General features: G+C 39.2%; 5 protein-coding genes across 5 annotated transcripts; 3 read left to right on the top strand and 2 right to left on the bottom strand.

Moving 5' to 3' along the window:
* The first annotated feature begins 3,803 nt into the window (after positions 1-3,803).
* LOC148578862 (uncharacterized) lies at positions 3,804-4,427 on the top strand. Its single transcript, XM_088503234.1, has one exon. The coding sequence runs from the start codon at positions 3,804-3,806 to the stop codon at positions 4,425-4,427; it is 624 nt and encodes a 207-aa protein (XP_088359360.1).
* Positions 4,428-13,078: 8,651 nt separating this feature from the next.
* On the top strand, positions 13,079-15,623 carry LOC107640686 (protein NUCLEAR FUSION DEFECTIVE 4). Its single transcript, XM_016344193.3, has 3 exons — positions 13,079-13,705; positions 13,889-14,778; positions 14,865-15,623. The coding sequence occupies exons 1-3, from the start codon at positions 13,382-13,384 to the stop codon at positions 15,352-15,354; spliced, it is 1,704 nt and encodes a 567-aa protein (XP_016199679.1). The 5' UTR covers positions 13,079-13,381; the 3' UTR covers positions 15,355-15,623.
* A 91-nt stretch (positions 15,624-15,714) lies between these two features.
* On the bottom strand, positions 15,715-17,137 carry LOC107640695 (uncharacterized). The gene has a single exon (XM_016344202.3). The coding sequence runs from the start codon at positions 16,794-16,796 to the stop codon at positions 15,933-15,935; it is 864 nt and encodes a 287-aa protein (XP_016199688.1). The 5' UTR covers positions 16,797-17,137; the 3' UTR covers positions 15,715-15,932.
* Positions 17,138-17,935: 798 nt separating this feature from the next.
* Positions 17,936-20,391, top strand: LOC107640672 (calcium uptake protein, mitochondrial). The gene is made up of 7 exons (XM_088502199.1): positions 17,936-18,435; positions 18,526-18,593; positions 18,676-18,899; positions 19,016-19,099; positions 19,242-19,449; positions 19,577-19,873; positions 19,962-20,391. The coding sequence occupies exons 1-7, from the start codon at positions 18,150-18,152 to the stop codon at positions 20,166-20,168; spliced, it is 1,374 nt and encodes a 457-aa protein (XP_088358325.1). The 5' UTR covers positions 17,936-18,149; the 3' UTR covers positions 20,169-20,391.
* A 130-nt stretch (positions 20,392-20,521) lies between these two features.
* On the bottom strand, positions 20,522-22,124 carry LOC107640679 (protein ALP1-like). Its single transcript, XM_016344186.3, has one exon. It carries the CDS (start codon positions 22,083-22,085, stop codon positions 20,784-20,786), a length of 1,302 nt encoding a protein of 433 aa, XP_016199672.1. The 5' UTR covers positions 22,086-22,124; the 3' UTR covers positions 20,522-20,783.

Genomic DNA, 22,124 nt, shown 5'->3' with positions numbered 1-22,124 from the left:
TAATTAAGCAGTTAGTATAGTGTATGGAAATAAAATAGAAAAATATGCAAGTAAAAGTCATCGGGCTTAGTCTATGGGGATATATTGGAACAAACTATGAACGAGATATGTATAAAGAGAGGAGTTAGGAGAAATTATTATTGGCCCTTATGGCATCCAAGGGTCATGATAACTGATTAGTCAATCAGTTAATTAGGAATTGACAAAGAGTCAATGATGCCACTTTCCTACGCCATATCATCATATTGCAGTTGCAATGCAAAGCCTCTGGATGATGGCCCCCCAAATTTTCATATACATTCAGTTTATTAGTCTTCTAATTTTTTATGAAATTTTATTTTATATTTAGTTTATTTTTTCTTTTGTCCCTTGGGTTATGAGTTACAAAATGAACATTATCCATATTCAGAATAATCATCCGGGTACTAGGGATAATAAACATCTCATGTTATAAAATCACTCATTCCAAAAACTTAAATGGGTTCACCAAAGATCAAACTCTTGACCTTTCGAATCTAAAACTCTAATACTATGTCATGATACCATTCATCCCAAAGACTTATGCTGATGGAAAAAGATAACACTAATGGTTATATCTCTAATACTCTCTAAATTTTCATTATCCGCATTGTACAAATATTTCATTGATTCTCCATACTTTCTCTGTATAAAAATATACACAATTACTCTTTAAAAAATCTCTCACAGCAATATATCCAAGATTCTCCATAAAGTAAAAAAGAAAAGGGGAAATAGAAAGAAGAAAAGAAATTAAACATACAGTAGCTAGGAAAATAGAGCAACGAAATGGGTCCTCCAAGTCATTATATATCCATAGTGCTAGCTTGGTCGCACTATAATCTTAGCCTTTGAAAAAAAAAACTATATGTACGTAAGCTGATCAAATTAAAGGAGTGATATATAGAGGATAAGCAGATAAGGTTGGTGAGCTTGCGAATGTGACGTTTCACACTTGCATTACAACTTACAAGGATATCATAATACCACTAAATTTGAACTTAAGGCACTTTAATCCCTAATATCTATATATATTATGTGCAATGTATATATGTGTCCTCATTATATATTCTATGCTTCCTCTATAAGCATCATTGACTTATTTGAACCTAATCTCTTAATTATTAAGAGTTAATTAGGAGTATAATATAACGTTAACTAAGATGCCATGTTTTAAAAACTAATATTAAGAAATAATCGTAGATAATAAAAAATTATCAAGAAGACATATTTATTGTAGTACTAATTTAATGCTAGGCAGTAACTAGTAACAGACTAGAAGTAGACTTATTTTACATGAACTTCATCAATCATCATATATATGGGCGCCGCCTTTTTAGATTAAGAAAACGTAGAAAACAGAAACTGGGATCTAAACATTAATTTTGTTATAGCAAATTAAATGTATATGAGTTCAGTTTGGGATGGAGCCATCTCAATTAAAGTTTCAATTTCATTTTCAATTAAACAATACTCCAAGAAGGCAAGAAAGAAGAATCAGATAACTTTTATAGGAACCTGACTAGGTGACCTTCTTATTTGGCCATTTTCATCACAGAACAAACAAATTTGATAGGTCCCCCTCACCCATCTCAGCTAAAAATACAATTATAACCTCAAAAGCTAAGCTAATTACGTTATGGTATATAGGTATCAAATTAAACATCGTATATATATATATATATTACAATAATACTAGGGAATCAAGATGATTTCAGCCAAAAATCAGCTAAATGCCTCTGGATAAATCTAAAATCTCTACGTGGATGGTGTTTATGCTAGGTATTAGGATGTTTTTTTTCTTTGTAAATTGGATGGTTCTGAATCTATTTTCTGATTTATCATGTTTTAAGCATTTGGAGAGAGAAGGGGGTGAAGAGACGGAAGCTAATTGAATCAATTTCCGTGATTCACATTACAATGATACTGAACATATCTCCTCCTAATTTGAATGTGGTGAAATATTTAATAACTAATATTTTAAATTATAAATAAATAAAATTAATTACTATATCTATAATTAATTAAGTTATTCCATTTTTGGCTAATTTGGAGTTAGTTCCATATACTTTTCCATTATTAAGGTGTGTATAACTATATTAATGTTATATATACAATTATATATGGGAGATGTTCATTGTGTATGTAATGATATTATTGGTGTTAAAATAAAATTAAAGAAGGAAGGCTTAATTAAGTAATTAATTAATTTAGCTTCACCATAGTCCATAGGGACCGGGAATCTTAATTCTTGAATAATATATGTAGAGGTAGCATGTGTTTGATATGAAATTGAATCCAAAAGGATTAAAAATTTTGGGATGATCAGTGATCAGGGGGTAAAGGTGGTTGGGGTGGTCCTATATATATATGGTGCTTGTGGATAGGTGGGGTCCTTGTGGAGTTTCGTGTGACAAGACCATGTGACTAGGTACATAACTCATGGGGTGCTTCTTGTTTGGATATGACGATGTTTGTGTCTTTCTGCTGTTTGCACACGATTAAATTAAATAATGGATAAGGGTAAATAGGATCCGTTTTGTTCTTTATGCTAGTATGTTGTATGTTGCATGAAGTGGTGTCAGCAATTAAAGGAACTCGCCCCTTTAATTTTGTCCATTAGAGGAGGATCTGTTTTTTTGTGAATTATTGGGACCAAGAAGGTTTTGGAGATTTAACTTGGATTATGATTAACAAGAGGCTTATGTGTGTGTTTGTATATATATTAATATATAGACCTCACTAAGAATGTTATTGATTTAGGAATGTTTTCATGCACACTAGGCATGTTCAGTTTAGAACAACTTTTTCTGTACTTTGATATAGTGTTAGTTCCCTAACGTTACTCATTATATATCATGTTCGCTTTTAACAAAATACATATTGAGTTAGGTGACTATTTGTATGAAAATGTTTGATTATAAAGATAATAGTAAAAAATAATTAGATAGTTCGACACTTAATTAAATGGACTATTCTTAGTAGTTATTGAATTAGTTAACGATTTTTTTATCAAACAAACTAAAATGCCGTTGCGATGTGTGATTTGTGAACTTTTTTTTTCTGGGACACGTTGTGAACTTGCATGGGAATGAAGAACTCAAGAACAACCAGCCAGCCGTCCAAGAAGATGACAAAATTAGAACCTTTGGGTGGGAAAAAAGAGGAATGAAAATGGATTGTAGCTTCTTTTATTTTTGGGTTAACAGTGGATTGAAACTTTGGGGTTCAGAATATTAGCAAAGGCCCAAAGAGAAGATGGACTTGTGCCAGGTGTTTAAACCCAATATATATTCAAACCATTACTTTGAAGTCCCATGACAAAAAAAAACTTTGAAGGCCCAATATATGGTCATTGTTGGAGTTATATGACAAACAATTCCATGATCTAGCTCTGCCTAGGGAGCTCTTTTCTCTCAACAGGAGAGTACTCATAGAACACACTCATAGAACACCAGGTTCTTTTCCAAAAGGGAGTGTTTTTAATCTGTTAAACCTTATAAACCAGACCCTCACACCATACTTATATCCATTAAGCCATCAAAACTCCGTGTAACCTGAAATATACAAAAACCAAAAGATTAGCAACCGATAATATGAACAACATAGAAAGAAAAGTTATCAAGCTTAACAAGTCGAGAGAACTGGGGTACAAGAAGGATTGTTTGAATATGGTGGAAAAGATAATAAATGAGAAAGAGGTAAGCTTCAAAACATGTAAAAATACGTTATTGGAAATGTGGAAAAATTCATAAGGAATTGCAGTCACTGACATTGGGCAGAAGATGTTGTTCAGCTTTAAAGACAGGAAGAGAGGGTTGCAGATGATCCAGAATGGTCCTTGGAATGTCAGAGAAAATCTAGTCAATCTCAGATTATGGATGGAGGGTGAATCAGTTTTTGAAGTTGATCATGACTTTATGGAATTCTGGATTCAAGTTCATGGCATTCCTCTTGATCACATGAATAAGGAGACAGGAATCTTGATAGGAGGAATGCTGGGGGTTTTGGCTGAGGCTGAAGACCTAAAGGTGAATGGCGTTCTTAGGAGATCATTCTCAAGGATCAGAGTCAGCATCAATATAACCAAGGCCTTGCTTACTGGCTTCTGGTTAGAAAGAGAAGAGATGCCACCATTATGGGTTTTCTTCAAATATGAGAGGCTGCCGAATAGTTACTGCTTTAACTGTGGAATATTAGGGCATGAGAAAAAAACATGCAAGAATCTAACAGTTATGGCATGCTGGGACCTAACAAAGAGGAAGTACTCACCAGGACTAAGAGTCAGCCAAGTACGACCAGTTTCAGCCATGGGAGGAGAAAGTTCAAAACAACAGGGATGGAGGGAAGAGGAGGAAGAGCAGGCGCGTGTTCCACACAGTCTTAGAAGAGAGAGTGATGCGAAATGAAACACATAAGAAAGCAAGATTAGGGCTGAACAAGGTCTGCAGCAGGAATTCAGGAAAGAAAGCGTATGGGAAAACCAAACAAGGAGAGAAGAAGAAATGACTGAAGCAGGGGAGCAGGTGGAAGAAGTATGAAAAATCCCTAATTTTCAGGGATATGAAGATATGCAGCATGATTTAAGGGCAGCTCACAAGTTTAAAAATGTGATTAGAGAGATAAGAGAGAGGTATAATGAATGGGCTTACATCAAACAGGCCCAAAAGGGAGAGAAGGGGAAGGAAGTTCAGGAAGTGGGTATACATGGGCAAAAAAAGGATGTTGGGCCCAATATTTTGGCAGATCAAATACAAGAGTGGAATGGAAGAGAAAACATTTTTGAGATAGATGGGAGGGCTGGAAAAAATGCAAATAAATTAAAAGAAGCTGGGCTAACTCTTTATGCAATAGAAGAGGGGGAAGTCAACAGCTACAAAAAAGAAGATTGGAAGTGTGCCCAGAAAAAAGAAGGAGAAAAGAAAACTATAGGTCAGCAACTAAAAAGACTCATGACAGCCAAGAAGAAGGAAAAACATGAAAATATTGATAGGGAATGGATAAACGAGGATCAAGGAAGGATAAAAAGAGGTGATGGAGAAGAAATATTTAGGAAGATTTCTATGGAAGTACAGAGGATAGAAAAGGCATTTGTGGAGCAGCAAAAAAACAGGGGTGATAACGCCTACTATGTAGAACTAGCAAGTGATGAAGATGAAGATGAAGATGATGGGAAGAAAGCTCCTACTGAATGATGGGAAGAAAGCTCCTACCGAATGGGAGACACAATTAGCAAAAAAGATGGAACTGGAGCTGAGTTTGAAAAGGAAAAGAGAGAATAAACATGTGCTAATGCTTACTAATGAGGAATGGAAGGAGGATCAAGAGGTCAGGATGCCTAAGAAGATAAAGAACAACAGCAATACACTGGAAAGAGGGGAGTATGACTTATCTCTGAATGCTTCTAGTCAGTTTAAGGGATTACAAATGGCTAAGGAGGCGGGCCTTAGCATGCCCCACCCTCAGCCATGAGTATCATTAGCTGGAATTGTCGGGGAATTGCGGCTGGCCCGACAATATCCGAATTATATAATCTATGTAAAAAAGTAAAGCCGCTCATAGTGTTTCTTATGGAAACTAGGGCTAGGCAAGATAAAATGATTAGGATAAAAAGAAGGCTTCATTTTGATAATATGTTTTGTGTAGAACTCCGGGGCTTGTCCAGTGGGTTATGTTTGTTATGGAAAGCTAATGCCAATATTAATGTTTATGAGTGGTGTGACAATTTTATTAAAGCTAGGATTAATATGAATAATGATTTGAGTTGGCAGGGTATCTTTGTGTATGAAAATCCAGTTTTTCAAAGAAGAAGAAAACTTTGGAAGGAACTCACGGAAAGCAATATGAATAGGGAAGAACCCCAAATCTTTTTGGGCGATTTCAATGATGTTCTAAGTCAAGACGAAAAGGTGGGCATTCATCCGCAACTTAGGATCTATTTAGAAACCTTTAGAAGATTTGTGGATGATAATGGCTTAATAGATGTGGACCTCAAAGGGAGTAAGTTTACATGGTTTAGTAATCCAAGAAATAACATCATCACTAAGGAAAAGTTGGATAGGGTAATGGTGAACTGGAAATGGATGCAAATATACCAAAATGCTATGTTGAAAGCTTCACCGGCTATAAGTTCGGATCACTGCACTTTAATTTTGAAAACACAGTCGCTGGTCCGGATAAAGAAAGAATTCATGTTTGAGGCCTTTTGGGCAGAGCATGAGGAGTGTAAGGAAGTAATCAAGCGGAGTTGGCATTTGGAATTAGTTTGTAAGAAAGAGAAATAGATGCAAGAGGGAGTTAACAGAATGGAGTAGGAGGAAATTTAAGAGAGCAAACAAAGAAATTGAAAGAAAGAAAATAGAACTACAACACATTCAAAAATCTGATATGTCAGAAAGTGAACAGAGGAGAGCAAATGAGCTGAAAAGTCAAATCTCAGAGTTATGGAAGCAGGAAGAGAAGTATTGGGGACAAAGATTAAGGCTGAAATGGTTAAAATGGGGAGATAGGAATACAGCTTTCTTTCATGCTATAACGATCCACCGAAGAAATAGAAATAGAATTGATCAATTGAGAAATGAATCAGGACAATAGATTCAAGGAGAGGACAATATAATGAGACTAGTGGAAGGATATTTTACCAAGCTGTACACATCTATTGGGGCCAAAAACATGGAGGAGTGCATAAGAGAGATACCTAGGAGAGTCACTAGAGAGATGAATGAAGAATTGATGGCAAAGATCAAGGATGAGGAAATAAAGGAGGCAACCTTCAGTATGGGGGGCTTAAAGGCGCCGGGCCCAGATGGTTTAAATGGGTTATTTTTTCAGAAACATTGGGATATATTGAGTAAAGAAGTATGTGGAATAGTCAAACAATTTTTTGAAGAAGGTATCATACCGGAAGATTTAAGTGAGACAACAGTTGTTTTGATTCCCCAAATTAGTCAACCAGAAAGCTTAAATCACCTTAGACCCATAAGTTATTGCAATTTTGTGTACAAGATTATAACTAGGGTCTTAGTAGGAAGGTTAAGAAAAGTGTTATATGATATCATTTCTCCGGTTCAAAGTACTTTTGTGAAAGGTAGACTTATACAAGATAATATAATTATAGTTCAAGAAGCTTTCCACAAATTGAGCAAAAGATTTAGCCATCAAATTAGACATAAATAAGGCATATGACAGATTGGAATGGAATTTTTTGGAAAAGGGTCTTGGAAGCTTCGATTTTTGTAACGAGTGTGTTAAGTTGATGATGAACTGTGTGAAGAGTGTTAGTTATAGGTTCAAGATAAATGGAAAGTTGTCCAAAAGAATCGGTCCTCAAAGAGGGCTTAGATAGGGAGATCATCTATCACCCTATCTCTTTATTTTGGCTACTGAAAGCTTTACTATACTCATGGAAAAGGCTGCGAGAGATAATCTAATTTCAGGAATTAGATTAGCTCCCACAGCGCCGCCTATCACTCATCTTCTATTTGCTGATGATTGTATCATTTTTACAGGGGCGCAAGAAGATGAGATCTATCAACTCATTCAGATTATAAACAAATATACAGAGGCATCAGGACAAATAATCAACACTGAGAAGTCCGGGTTGATTTTTGGAAGTCAGTTACCTATCCAGAGTAGGGTGAACATAGAGGAGATCACGGGCATGGTGTCGTGGGAAGACCCCAGAAGATATCTAGGACTGCCAGCGAGATGGAAAAGATAAAAAAAATAAAGCACTGGAATGGATAGAGGAGAAAATACTAGATAAAATGCAGGATGGAAAGAAAAATTATTAAATCAAGCTGGTAAGGAGGTCTTGATAAAAGCAGTAATACAGGCAATTTCAATCCATGCTATTAATGTCATTAAATTTTCAATATCCTTCTGCAAAAGAATCGAAGCAGCAACAACCAGATTTTGGTGGTCGAATAATGAAAAAGAAAGAAACATTCATTGGAGCACCAATTAGCCTAATTAATAGAAGGGATCATTTTGTCTGGCCGTATAGGAGCGATGGAGAATACTCAGTTAGAACAGGCTACCACAACGCGAAGGAGGAAAAAGATGCCATAGAGGAGAGCAGATTAAGCAAAGCATCAACAAGTCAGAATCTGCGAAAGGTTTGGGAGACAATTTGGAGGCTATTGGTACCACAAAAGGTAAGAATGTTCTTATGGAAAGCAATACACGGAATTCTGCCAGTAAATGCTAGCTTGTATCATAGGAAAATAGCAAAAACATTGTTATGCAATATATGCTAGCAAGCGGATGAAACTGTTGAACATGCATTATTGTTATGCCCATGGACTAGAGCTGTGTGGTTCAGATCTAGCTTACAAGTTTTGCCTACGGTTCATAATGTGACATCTTTTGGGAGTTGGGTGATGGATACAATTGAAAAGATCAAAAGGGAGACTGGGAAGGACCAGAAAAATATTTTATGCAAATTGGGATGTGTGTGTTGGTGCATATGGAAAGGGAGAAACTAGCACATATTTCAGCAATCACATGTCAAACCAGAAAAAGTAATATTCACTTCAGAACATCTAGCAGCAGAAGTTTATAATGCAATTGAGAAAATTAACAATGAAAATATATCAGGAGCAGGCAGGAGCACAAAGAAGAAGAGAGTTACCTGGAGGCCTTCGCCCAAGGATTGGTTAAAGGTGAACACTGATGCGGCTTTTCACAGGAAAACATGCATGGCAGCTTCAGCAGTGGTAGCCAGGGACTAGTGAGGAAAAATGGTCTCAGGGTTAACAACAACTTTCAAGTCAACATCATGTTTAGCAGCAGAAGCTCAAGCATACAGAGAAGCACTCATTCTTATTAAAAATATTCAGCTAGAAAAATGCATAATAGAAACAGATTGCTTACCTCTGGTTCAAGCAATTAAGGCAAAAACTTCTTTGGCAGAGGCAGATGCAATCATCAGAGACATTCTCCATCTGCTGAATGAGGCTCCAGACGTGGGAGTTACCTGGACTCCAAGAGACGGCAACAACTTAGCTCACCAACTGGCAGCAATGGCAGCGGGGAATGGATTCCAGAGGCAGTGGATCGTCAATCCACCTGCTCAAATTAAGAATACAATCAGAACAGAAGTAGGGTTCGCAACACTTCAGCAGGAGCAAAATATACAGAATCATACCAATTTGGTTCCAATTTCAACAAGCCATCAAAGACAACACAGAGAAGAGATTTTACCTGGGAGGGTGGGTGTTGAACCAGGGGAAAGTGAAGAAGCTGGAGTGGATGATCAGACTCGAGCATTTGTAATGCTTGGGTCAGAAATTGGGAGCTACAACGAACCAACAGAGACAGGGAGAAGGACCCTTGGTAGAAGTCGCTGGCAGCCTCAATGCAACTAGGGAGGTGCCACGGGAGGGGACGATAGGAGTTACCACAGGGCAGGAGTAGGACTTTCCTTAGAGAAATGGGCAAAGCACCTCAGGGAGAACAGAACCACTTGTGCTTTGGAGCGAGGAAGCAACAAGCCAGGGGAAGCCCAAATGGCCACCATTGAAGACGAGGAGCAGCCTTCTCAAAGCAGAGGACACACAGCTTCGATGACCTTGAGAAATCAGCAGCTGCAAAATCTGACTGAAGCCACTTATGAGGGTCTGGGAGCTCGTTTCATTCACATGCAGCAATAGGCTCAAGCTTTGGAAGATCTTTGGTCGAAGGTGAAGGAGAAGAAGAGAGGATCGGGGTCGGTTTGGGGTGAGTCTCTGTGTGGTTAGTTCTTCGGGTCGGGTTAAGTTCTGATTGTGTGGGCCGGGTCGTTTCTTTTGGCCTTAGGCCATGTCCAAAAAAAAAAAAAAACAATTCCATGAACTGAGTGACGGCAGGAAATGTTTGGGAGGTCAAGAGATCTAATTAGGCTGCTCTAGCGGACATCTCCACGCTCCAGGTGACAGTGCAGATAGCTGAGGCAGAGCTTGGCATTGAGGTAGAGAGGGGACACCATGGTTGCTGCATTGCCGGAGGAGTTTGCTAAGGTGGACTGCTCGCCGGATCAGCAGAGGAGTCATAGTCTCCGAGGCAGCAAAAGTAATCCGAGCTAGCGTTGGCCTTGGAGTCGGAACGGTATGGTCGGAGTTTCGCGGTAGAGCTTGAGTAGGGATAGAATGCACTTTCCGGCGAAGCTTGCACCGAACCAGAAGGCGATGTTGTTGTCTATAGGCATGGGGGTGAGTGGCCAGGGGTCGGGCTTGTATGGTGAAGATGTGCAAACGACTACCCCGAACGTAATCGTCGCAACTGAAAGGTTGTGATGAGGTGTTGTAATCAAAGCGATGAAGTGCCTTTGCGGAACTGGATTGCTGATGCTGGAAGGCAGAGGGTGTGGGCGGCACCCTTGAGGTTACAGTTTGCCTGATGTAATGGACACGATTCGACTGCGGTGTCGCACCAACAACTGAAGAGCCATGATGCCGTCACTAGTGCAGACGATAGTCGTGGGTGAATTTATTCAGGTTGTCACGGCTGCGCCACCATGCTGAGGATTTGAAGCTGCTGCTATGGTTAACAGGTGCAGCGCCTTTCGCACAATGAGGATAGACGTGGGTGTGTTTTGGGTTTTGTTTTGGACCTGGGCTTTTGTTGGTCCTGGTCGTCGTCCAAAAAAAATAAAAAAAACAATTCCATGATCAACTAATTTGGTCGAGTGGTCAGTTCACTCATCCGTTTAAGTAAGTATTAAGGATTCAAATCTTACTTTATATATGTAGTAATTTATTGACCAACAACAAACTCTTTGTTTCACGACGAATTAGTCTTTGACCTATCAGGATAGACGATACCGTGAAAAAAAAAATTTCAAGACCAAAAAAATATGACTTAAACAATTTGTTAAAAGTTGACTATTTTCATAAAGTTAGTAGCAAATTCCATATAATATTGATGACTGAATTCCAAAAAGTATTTAGCGTATTGTCGCAAGTTGCTTGGAACCGTGACATGTCACATTAGACCTTAGGCAGTGTTTGGTTGTTGTCTCAAAAAAATAGAGACATAGACACAAAGACACAAATACACATGAACACAAAGATACACAAATTTTATAACATGTTTGGTGATAGTACACAAGACACATGTATTTAATTTAAAAGTCCATTTTATCCCCAAACTAAAACAACTCAAGTGTTAAAGATAAAGGACAATGGTTGGAATTTTAAAAAATAATTAGGAATAGAATTGAAAAAATCTGTGTCTCATGGGTTGTGTCTTAGTATCACAGTTTGAAAGAGATACACTAAATATATGTCTTTTATGTGCATCTATGTGTAACCGTGTCTTTTAAAATTTTATGTCTCAGCAAACAAACGGTGTACACGTACCACCATGTCCATGTCTTTGATGGACATGGACATTAACCAAACAGAGCCTTAGTGTTTGTCGGAGCGGTGGGATGTTACTTTCTATATCATTTAATTTAAGGTGGACACACACTTAACACTTGGTATACGGATCTTGCTTTTATGGATTTCATGTTTATGCAGATTTCTCCTTTTTTCGTTCTTCAATCAATTCCTTCCCAAACTACTGAAACAACCCTATCTCCCATTCATTCATTTATTTACTTTTACACTCCTAAATTCAATAACACTGCTACTCCAATTAACTAAAATTATTTTTTCTCATTTATTTCTTATCCACATACCATTTCAAAAATATATGAATAAAAGCACTAATATAATGAGTAAAAAATGATAAAAAACTATTACTACAACAGATATTATTATATTATAATAGAAAAATCTAAAATCTTATAAAAAAAATTTCGACTATTAATTCTTTGATGTAAGACTATTTTTTAAGAGAAAATGACAAATAGGTCCCTGACCGTTTGCCCTGCGGATATGTTTGTCTTGGACCATTGAAAAATACTTTTAAGTCTCTAACCTTTACAAAATTTGGACGGATCAGTTCCTGACGGAGACATTTGGACGGATCAGTCCCTGACAGAGGCATTTAGACAAAATGACTAATTCATCTAAATTTTGTGAAAATCAGGAACTTAAAAGTATTTTTCAATAGTTAAAAACAAAAATATTGACGAGGCAAAATGTTAGGGACTTATTTGTCCTTTTCTCATTTTTTAAGTATCGGTCTATGAAACTCAATTTATATGTAATAATTTGTAGTCCGATAGTAAAAAATTGAATAGTTGAAGAACAAGTTAATTAGTTAAAAAAAGTTCAATTGTTCCTTGTACATAGAATAACAATGGCATGGTGCTACTATTGGAAGAGTCGTCTCTTTCTTAAACTGTTGAACAAAAATTAAAAGTGGAGCCGTGGAGGTTTTTCATTTTTCATATTCAATGATGCGCATCCATGTCTCATGTTTTCAGCAAATAAGAACACATTGAAAAGTATCTACCGAAACCGCAATCGTTTTCACCATTATTTTCAACGCATGACATTTAACATAGACTATGCTGCCTGAATCAAATTATAACCAACTAGTTAAAAAATAGAGAAAAATTTAAAATAGTCCCTAACATTTATTTTAAAAGACAACGAAGTCCTTGACAAAAAAAATTTAATCCGATTTATGACAATTATCTCGAAGGGACAACGAGGTTCCTGTGCCAAAAAAAGTCAATGTTATTTTTTTTTTACACGGAGACTAATCAATCAAAAAAAAAAGATCAAGACCAAATTTAGTATTTTTTTTTTTGGATATCGTTGTCCTTTCGAAATAATTATTAGGGACAGATAGGGTATTCCCTCAAAATAGAGAAAAATAAACTGAGTTGGCTTATGCTATAGTTAGTTCCTAGAGTTTCTCTTCTCGCAACAAAACAACTTTGAAATATAATTAAAAAAACGACGTTTAGAGGTAACAAGGTTCTCCGAAAGCGAGGGATATTTTTTGGTACTCAAACGTGTTTGTGATACTCATTATTTGCTGAAAATGTGGCTCTCAAATGTATTCTATGGTTTTCAAGTAATGAATTATATATTAGCTGAATGTTAAATTGAGAGAAGCATTTATATGAAAGGAAAAAATGTACTATTAATATAATGGTAAATCATATTTAATACGTATTTTAAGAGCATGCAAAAATTGAAAGCAATTTAATTACCTAACTCTTCTCTTTTCTAATTTGTTTAATTTTTTTTTGTTGATTTTATGGTGGAGTCTGGAATGGAATAATAATAAAGAGAAGAACTAAGACTAAGTTGCACGTTGTGGCGGAGTGAGAGTCACATAAAGTAATGGAAAATATTACTATTACATAACCCTCCCTCGGTCCCTTACTCCACACAACCAAACCAAACTAAACACTTTGTTGTGTTGTGTTGTGTTGTGTGTGTTTCCTCGTTTGTCTGTCTCTTGAGCTTCAACAACCACAATGGTGAGCTTGAAAGGGGGAACAAGGCCACCATGGGTGGGGCTGGGAGCTTCCGTGTGGGTTCAGGTGGCATCGGGAAATGGTTACACTTTCCCGCTCTATTCCCACTCTTTGAAGTCTGTCATGGGCTTCAACCAGCAGCAACTCACTCTCCTCGGTGTTGCCAACGACATCGGCGAGAATGTTGGTATTCTTCCTGGCCTTGCTTCCAACCACTTCCCTCCATGGCTTCTCCTCTTCATCGGTGCTCTCTTCTCCTTCATTGGCTACGGCCTTCTCTGGCTCCCCCTCAGCCACACCCTCTCTTCTCTTCCCTACGCCTTGGTAACTCTCTCTCTTTCTTTCTTTCACATTTTTTTTGTGTTAGGTAGAATATTCCTTAGTATCTTAAATGGAGAATCTTTTTATATTTTTCTTGATTTCATTATTAATTAACATGTAATCTTAGATTAATTCAATCTGTTGATCTAGGTCTTTATTATTATTGTTCTATTGCATGTGTTGCAGCTATGGTTTTCCCTGGTTGTTGCAACCAACAGTTGTGCGTGGTTAACCACCGGGATTCTTGTAACCAACATGAGGAATTTCCCTATCAGCAGAGGCACGGTGGCCGGAATCCTCAAAGGGTACGGCGGCCTCAGCGCCGCCGTCTTTACTCAAATCTACGGGATAGTTCTTCACAATTCATCCTCCAATTTCCTCTTGTTCCTTGCAATTGGTATCCCTGCTGTGTGCTTCAGCATGATGTTTCTTGTTAGGCCTTGCACTCCACTTTCCACTGAAGATTCCAAAGAGAAAGGGCATTTTCTGTTCATCCAAGCTTCAAGTGTGGTATTGGGTTTATACATTCTTGCCACAAACATATTTGGTGACATTCTCCGCTTGAGTAGTGCACTTTCCTACCTCTTGGTGGCTCTCATGATTCTACTCCTCATGGCTCCACTTGCTATCCCTATCAAGATGACACTCTGTCCCAAAACAGGATCCACCCGATCACAAACACCTAATGCCTCCTCAGAACGTTTGGCCAAAGAAGACAACACCGAGCCGCTGCTGGCGTCTTCCTCGGCCAGTGGCCTCGGAAGCTTCTACGACACGGATCCCTCGGCCGAGGTGGCAATGCTTCTGGCCGTGGGCGAGGGAGCCGTGAAGAAGAAGAGAAGGCCTAAAAGAGGGGAAGATTTTAAGTTCACAGAGGCAATAGTAAAGGCTGATTTCTGGCTACTGTTTTTCATTTACTTTGTTGGTGTTGGAACTGGGGTCACTGTAATCAACAATCTAGCACAAATTGGCATTGCACAAGGTGAGGATGATACCACTATCTTGTTGTCCCTTTTCAGCTTTTTCAACTTTGTTGGTCGCCTTGGTGGAGGAGTTCTTTCAGAACATTTTGTCAAGTGAGTGCAAATGTGGAATTGACTATTTTTTCTTTTCTTATTAATGATGTGACGATACATAATTGAATATCCGTGGTGTGGTGCAGAACGAAAACAATTCCGCGCACGGTTTGGATGACATGCACTCAGGTAATGATGATGATCCTATACATCCTGTTTGCATATGCTATCAATGGGGCCCTATACCCTGCCATTGCACTTCTTGGAATCTGCTATGGAGTGCAATTCACAGTGGTGATTCCAACTGTGTCTGAGCTTTTCGGTTTGGAGCACTTTGGGATGTTGAGCAACTTCATATTCATGGGGAATCCACTTGGTGCATTCCTCTTCTCAGCACTTCTAGCAGGTACTGTGTATGACAATGAGGCTACAAGGCAACAAAGCATGGGAATCATTCCTTCAAGTGCTTCTTGCTTGGGCCCTGATTGCTTTAAGATCACATTCCTCACACTTTCTGCTGTTTGTGCTGTTGGTGCCTTTGCTGGTACCATCTTGGCTGTAAGAATTAAGCCTGTTTACCAAATGCTTTATGCTGGTGGTTCTTTCAAGTTACCACAAACTTCTTCACTTCACTAATTCAAACAAAGATACACCTGTTTCCTGCTTCCCGGACATCATCATTGATCTACTACACAAACTACTTTTTGCTTCAACAAGTGTGGCCCTACTTCATCACTAGTGTATTTTGTTATTATAAAGTTTAGATGAATTTCGGTGTATGTTTTAGCATGCATGTTAGGTGGTCTCATTACTAAGAATTGACAAAGTTAAAATTGATGATCTTTATATGTACTCATAGGTGTGAATGGAATTTCTCTTAATCTATTATTAGATGCATTGAACGATGGACTATTGAGAATCGAGATCTGAAACTTTTACTTTAACTTTGTAAGATGGCATCATAGTGGAATCGTACTAGGTTGTCAGACCTTGCGAGAAAGTGAACAAATTTTTGAAGCATTCCCATTAATAATTAATTAAAGGAATTAAATGGATGTATATAAACAAGTGGTTTGAGAACCACCAAGAGAATAGATACAAGAAAATCACGACATTTAATATGATATAATTACTATATGATATAATTAGAATAATATAAAATCAAAAGGTGTTGCGGTCACTCACCAAAGTAAAAAAACAAACACAAAAATAAATCAAGTTGGTTTCAGATCTTGAAACAGTGTAGGCCAGAGAGTATGATCATCAACATCATCATCAACGTCAAAGTCAAAATCAAGCTTGTCACCGGGACTGAAGCCCAATGGGCTCTCATCGGGCTCAACGAGCCTACTTGCATCGGAGTTTCTAAGTATTGGCATTCTTGGGCTTCTATTCTCAGCCATGAGCCTTGCATCAAGAGGCCCAGACAATCTTGGGCCTCTTGTGAGCCTGCTATCCAGCACAGGCCTAATCGCAGACGAAGATCTCAAAGGGCTTCTATTAGTGTACACCATCATCCGGTCGTGCATCCTTCCATCCAACGGTCCAGATAGCTTGATGGCCTTGTTAGCAGGCGCCACTTTCTCGTGCATTCTTCCATCCAACGGCCCTGATAGCGCTATGGTCTTGCTTCGGTAAATCGGAGGCACCGGCAGTGCTGGCTTTTCCTTCTCTTCCTTCTCCTCACTGGCTTGATTCCTCATCACCATACCTTTCCATTTCCCTTGGTGCTCTATTTGCGGCGGTGGCTGAGGCATGTTCTTGAGGTTGACATCGTGGCCGTGAATCACAAGCTTGTTCATGCACTTCCTGAGGCATCTCTTGAGGACGGCGGAGAGCTTCTTGTTGGGACGGAGCGGCGGAGGCGGCGGTGGTAGGAGGTCTTGTTGTTGTTTCTTAACTAGCTTGAGAATCTCGAGCCTGTGCTTGGCAATGGAGATTCCCATGCTCTGGAGGAGCTCGTGGTTGAAGTGAGTGGCGTCTTCCAATTGGAGCTCGTTGCGGGCGAAAGTGAGGCCATAGTCGTAGATGAGAGAAGGATCAAGGGTTGTTCTTGAAAGCCAGGAGAACCAGTCCATGGATATGATCTCAGTATGTGATGGATATTGTGATGAGTATTTATTTATGTTGGTTTATGAGACCACACTATACACTTAATTGGTTTGTTTCATAATTTTAATGCAATTTGGATGGTAGTTGAGAGTGAGAGCGACAAGAGTGTACAATTTATTATGGCGTAAGGATATATAGGCTTACGCTCACGGGCATAGATACTGCTATGACTATGAGTAATGTAATCAGAATATTACTGCAGATTTTTAGAACCAACATGGTAGTTATGACGCACACAGCTCAAGAGGGGAATAATTAAAAACAAACTAACGCAGACCTAGCTAGGGGGTGTGGCAATTTGGCTAAATTTGTAAGAGGACAAGAATGAGGAAAGTGGTTAGTGGGCACGGAATGCGATAAGATGCTCCTATCCTGCTCTCTGCTCTTCCTCCCACTTGGACTTATCTCATACAATATGGAATTGGTCAGCAATGAATTGTGGAAAATGTGGGCGGGTCTTTATGGTAATAAAGGATACAGTTAGATTAAGAAAATGGCATGGCTAAAGGGGCCCAATAAAATGGAGTAGTTAATGCAAATCAATTTGGTAACCTACTACCCATGATCTAAGCAGAACTTTAATGTACCACTTACCTACTCCCTTCATTTATACAAACACCACAACATAATATAATGAATGGTAGCATTGTCTCAACTCATAAGAGGAGAACATGAATAGAACAAAATAATATGCAACATATATAGCATGGAACATTTTTACATTCTCACGTAAAAATATTTTATAGTGTGTGTCAAAGAAGAGAGAGTATTGCGGGAAAGGGGCAGTGAACGAAGTAAGTGTGAACTGGTAGGGGCAGGTTACTACTTACTACTACCCTAATTCAAAACAATTGATATATTATATGTTTCACATCAAAATTCGGCTGCACATGTTGTGGTCCATTCATCACCATCCATGTCATTGTCACTAATTCACTCATTTGGAGACACTACTCTGCAATTTGCAATTTACTTCAGCTTATTGTCGTTACTCGTTAGAGTAGTGACAGCTGTAGTTAGTTGTAAGTTTCTGTTGGAGATTAACTAACTTATCGCTGATTTCACCGGTGCTAAAGTTAGACCCAATAAAGAACTGACTATAATTAGCCAGAAAAATAAGTTAAGTCTAAAGGACCAAAAAAATAATCATGTTGAAGAAATGATAACCACTAACCAACTTTGGCAGTTGCAAAGGAACACAACGGCCACAAGTTTTGGCGCGTAATTCGTAGGGACCACAAGTTTTGGCACAAAACACACGCCTCTCTTTCTGTTTCAGTTTCAGTTTCAGTTTCAGAGTCTCAACCCGCAACATTGCCATGTATTCTCGCACCAGAACGTTGCCATTATCTCTCAGGCTCAGCACAAGGACTCTGTGCACCCAATCAGAGAGCTCCACGTCATCATCTTCGAGGCCCTTGGCTTCTCACAATAACCAGTTTGAATCTTTTCTTAGATCAATAGCTTCTGGCGTTGTGCTTCTTGGAACCAGCTTAGGCTATTGGTATTCCTCTTCTTCTCCTTCTCTCTACTCATTCGCCGATTATTCACGCGACGATCAGCTCCAGAAGAATCATGAGAACAAATCCAAGTTCTTGTTCAATGGTAATCTTTCCCTATACTCTCTTCATGTTTCTTGGGACACAAGATTTCGATGATATTGTTCTTTGGATTTCTCGTGTTTATCTTTTACAGACAGCTACAGAAGAAGAGTATTCTTCAACTATGAAAAACGTATCCGCTTACAGAGCCCTCCAGAGAAGGTAATCATTTCACTTTTTTAGTCTTTTTCATTGTGTTTCTTCGATGATCAGTGATGTTGATTCTTATTCATTTAATTCGCAGGTTTTCGAGTACTTTGCATCCATCAAAACTGCGAGTGGCGAGGTTTATATGACACCTGCAGATTTGATGCGTGCTGTTGTTCCGGTGTTCCCTCCTTCGGAATCAAACCGTGTTAGAGAGGGCTTTCTCAGAGGGGAGCAGGTTCCTGGTACATTGCGGTGTCAACCCTCTGAATTCTTTATGCTCTTTGACACTAACAATGATGGAGTCATTTCTTTTCCAGAGTGAGTATTCTGTTCTGTTGTTATCACATCTTCTTCTATGCATGAATCAATCTCGTTTGTTCAGATTTCAAGTGCTGCTAATTTGGATAACAAATCCATTTCTTCCTCAATTACAGGTACATCTTTTTTGTTACTCTCCTCAGCATACCAGAATCCAGCTTCACAGTCGCCTTCAAAATGTTTGATCTTAACAATAATGGGTAGGATCTTCTTCCTTCCTTCAAGAAAAAATGTCACAATCATAATGATTATACACATATTGTTACAATAACAATTGATTTTGTCCACTATCAATGATATCCTGCTTTGTGCATCTGAGCTCTCTAAGGATCATGTTAACAGGGAAATAGACAAAGAGGAATTCAAGAAAGTGATGGCTTTGATGCGATCTCAAAACAGACAGGGGGCTAGCCACAGGGATGGACGGCGCCTCGGCATTAAAAGTTCGGTGGAGGAGGGCGGTATATTGGAGTATTTCTTTGGCAAAGATGGAAATACTTGTTTGGAACATGGAAAATTTGTTCAGTTCTTAAGAGACTTACATGTAGAGGTATGTATGCTGATCATAATATGATTTCACAGCACATTCTGAAAGTTTTTTTATTTGGACTGCTAAGAACTTTTTATGATTAGCAAGAAACACCTTGCACTTCACAACATACAATTTTGCTTTGCAGATCTTGAAGTTGGAGTTTGCTCACTATGACTACAACAGAAAAGGAACAATTTCAGCCAAAGATTTCGCACTTTCCTTGGTTGCAGCTGCTGATATCAATCATATAAACAAACTGTTGGATAGGGTGGAGGAAATGAACGATGATTCGCACCTCAGAAACATAAAAATCACATTTCAAGAGTTTGAAGCCTTTGCAGAATTGCGCAAGCAGTTGGAATTCTTCTCCCTAGCCATATTCAGCTATGGGCAAATTAGTGGAGAGTTGACAAAATCTGATTTTCAGAGAGCAGCATCACAGGTACTAAAAACTCCCTTTTATACTGAGTATCGAGCATTTCCAATGATGAATGAACAGACATCTTATGGCTAATGTTAAATTGATGCAGGTATGTGGCATCACTATTACAGATGCAGTTGCTGACATAATTTTTCATGTTTTTGATGCTAACCGGGATGGAAACTTGAGTGCTGATGAGTTTATTAAAGTTATACAAAGAAGAGAAAGCAGTGCAGCACGTGAAGGCATGGGGAGTTTGTTATCTTGCTTTTGGAACTGTGCAACAAAGCGTTCATCAACTAAGCTTCAAAGTTAATGATGAATTAATCTAATTAAGCATTGCAATGAATTCAACCATATGAAGCAACACAGGATGAAGATTTATCATTCATCACATGATTTTGCTGTGTACTCAGAGATGTACAGTGTTGAATTTTCATTTTTTGTCCAAGATCTTTCCCTTTGGGAATTTGTCCTCATATGATCATTTTTGTACATACTGATAAACCAGCTACTTTTAAATATTATTGCTTCTCATACTGTTTTTGACTGGAAAAATAAGTTCAGTTACTTCGGTACCTTCTCTTTTTACGAATATTATTGTTCTGCAAAGGATGTAATTGCTTGAACTTTTCGAAACAAAAAGCTTTGCAGACAGACACAACCATCTTGGCTACTGAAAAGAAGAGTTTCATACTTTTACATTCTTGGTAGTACAAAGCCTCAATAACAAGAAAGCGTTTTTTGTACTTGGTGTGCTGCTAAACTACCCTAACTAGAAAAGCAGTATCACAGTTGATTGTGATTGGTACATCAAAACTGCACGTGGTATACATGACAAAAATGTTACACATAAAAAGGGCATTGAAAGCCAACAAACTTAACGGAAGTGGTAGTCCCTACAAGGTTTTCCAGACATTGATTCATTGATTCATCCTCTCAAGTTCGCCCTACTCAAATGCATGGCAAGTGCATCCCTTATCCTCATTGCATTCTCATCCACCACTCCATCAGAAGCAACATCATCCGCTCTTTCCTTTTCCACAATTGTCACTTCTTTAACCGGCATTGGCTCGTTACACTTAATCAAGAAATTATGCAGCAAACAGCAAGTCACAATCACATAAGGCAAATACTCAACACACTCCCCTTTCCACTTCCTTAAATCAGAAAGGATCTGCCACCTAATCCTTAGCCTCCCAAAGGCATCACCAACCAACCCCATTGCACGTGCGTGTGCACAGTTGAATGCTCTTTCAGCGGAACCAAAACTATCTTCCTCATTCACCCTATTATAAGGTGTTAAAAGCCATGGCAAAAGGGGATAACACGAATCCCCCAACACATACTGAGGAATCAAACTACCATCACTGAACTTATAAGATGGCCCTTGCAACAACTCTCTGGATTCCTCAATCTCAAGAAAGAGCTTACTCTGACGCAAAACAGTTTCGGGTTTCAACGTACTAGGCCACCCAGCTGAAACATCCAAGAACCTACCTTCGGAATCCACCAATGCCTGAACCATCAAGAACCCATCTTCACCCAAAATTTTGCTTTCAATCGCGAATTTATCCAACCCCAGAACGCCGACACAATTGGGGAGCGAGGAGCTCCACCCGAAACCCACCACAACCCTCTCGGAATTAGTGCGTAGCTCGAAAAGGTGCCCTAGTTTATTAGTCACGGCCTTGCAGACCGCGAAGAAAGCGCGGCAGGACTCGGCGAGGGAGATCCCGAAGCGGCGCGCCACGGCGGCGTAGGAGGCGCCATGGGCCAGTCGGAAAATGGCGGCGGCTAGGGCGCAATCGGGGGCGATTTGGGGAAGCGCGGAGCGGAGGGAAGGGGAGAGTTGGTCGAGGAGTTGAGAGAAGGAAGGCTGGGACATGCGGAATGCATGGAGCCAGCGCGAATCGGTGTTGGCAGCGGAAAGGAAGCGGCGGAACCAACATTGGGGTTGCGGGGGAGGTAGTGAAGGTGGGAGGGAGAGAGGGTCGAAGGGTTTGGGAAGGAGAGAAAGGAATGTGGAGAGAGAGTGGGATGTGGATGCGATTAGGGATTCGAGTGCGAGGGTTTGGGAGGGAAGAAGGGTCAGGTCGTTTTGGGAGAGGAAGGAGTTCGCGGTGGCTGTCACTGCCGAGATTATCGCCGCCAGGTTCGGCCGGTTCGGGCGGTTCAGGTGGTGGTGGGATTTCTTCTTCGCCTTCCGCTTGGTGCCGCCGCTTGGTGCCATTCATTCACATTCTACTTTCTCAAAAATGTTTCCAATTAA

This window comes from Arachis ipaensis, chromosome B1 (assembly GCF_059453495.1).
Source record: "Arachis ipaensis isolate K30076 ecotype BB chromosome B1, ASM5945349v1, whole genome shotgun sequence".
NCBI lineage: Eukaryota > Viridiplantae > Streptophyta > Magnoliopsida > Fabales > Fabaceae > Arachis > Arachis ipaensis.
The sequence above is the reverse complement of the archived record's forward strand: the minus strand, read 5'-3'. Positions and strand labels throughout refer to the sequence as shown.

Bases quoted from the DNA above. Each gene is read 5' to 3' on its own strand.
- LOC148578862 (XM_088503234.1), top strand. From the start codon at position 3,804: ATGTTGTTCAGCTTTAAAGACAGGAAGAGAGGGTTGCAGATGATCCAG.
- LOC107640686 (XM_016344193.3), top strand. From the start codon at position 13,382: ATGGTGAGCTTGAAAGGGGGAACAAGGCCACCATGGGTGGGGCTGGGA. The intron at 13,706-13,888 runs GTAACTCTCTCT...CATGTGTTGCAG, and splicing joins CTTCTCTTCCCTACGCCTTG to CTATGGTTTTCCCTGGTTGT. The intron at 14,779-14,864 runs GTGAGTGCAAAT...GGTGTGGTGCAG, and splicing joins CTTTCAGAACATTTTGTCAA to AACGAAAACAATTCCGCGCA.
- LOC107640695 (XM_016344202.3), bottom strand. From the start codon at position 16,796: ATGGACTGGTTCTCCTGGCTTTCAAGAACAACCCTTGATCCTTCTCTC.
- LOC107640672 (XM_088502199.1), top strand. From the start codon at position 18,150: ATGTATTCTCGCACCAGAACGTTGCCATTATCTCTCAGGCTCAGCACA. The intron at 18,436-18,525 runs GTAATCTTTCCC...TATCTTTTACAG, and splicing joins ATCCAAGTTCTTGTTCAATG to ACAGCTACAGAAGAAGAGTA. The intron at 19,450-19,576 runs GTATGTATGCTG...TTTGCTTTGCAG, and splicing joins TAAGAGACTTACATGTAGAG to ATCTTGAAGTTGGAGTTTGC.
- LOC107640679 (XM_016344186.3), bottom strand. From the start codon at position 22,085: ATGGCACCAAGCGGCGGCACCAAGCGGAAGGCGAAGAAGAAATCCCAC.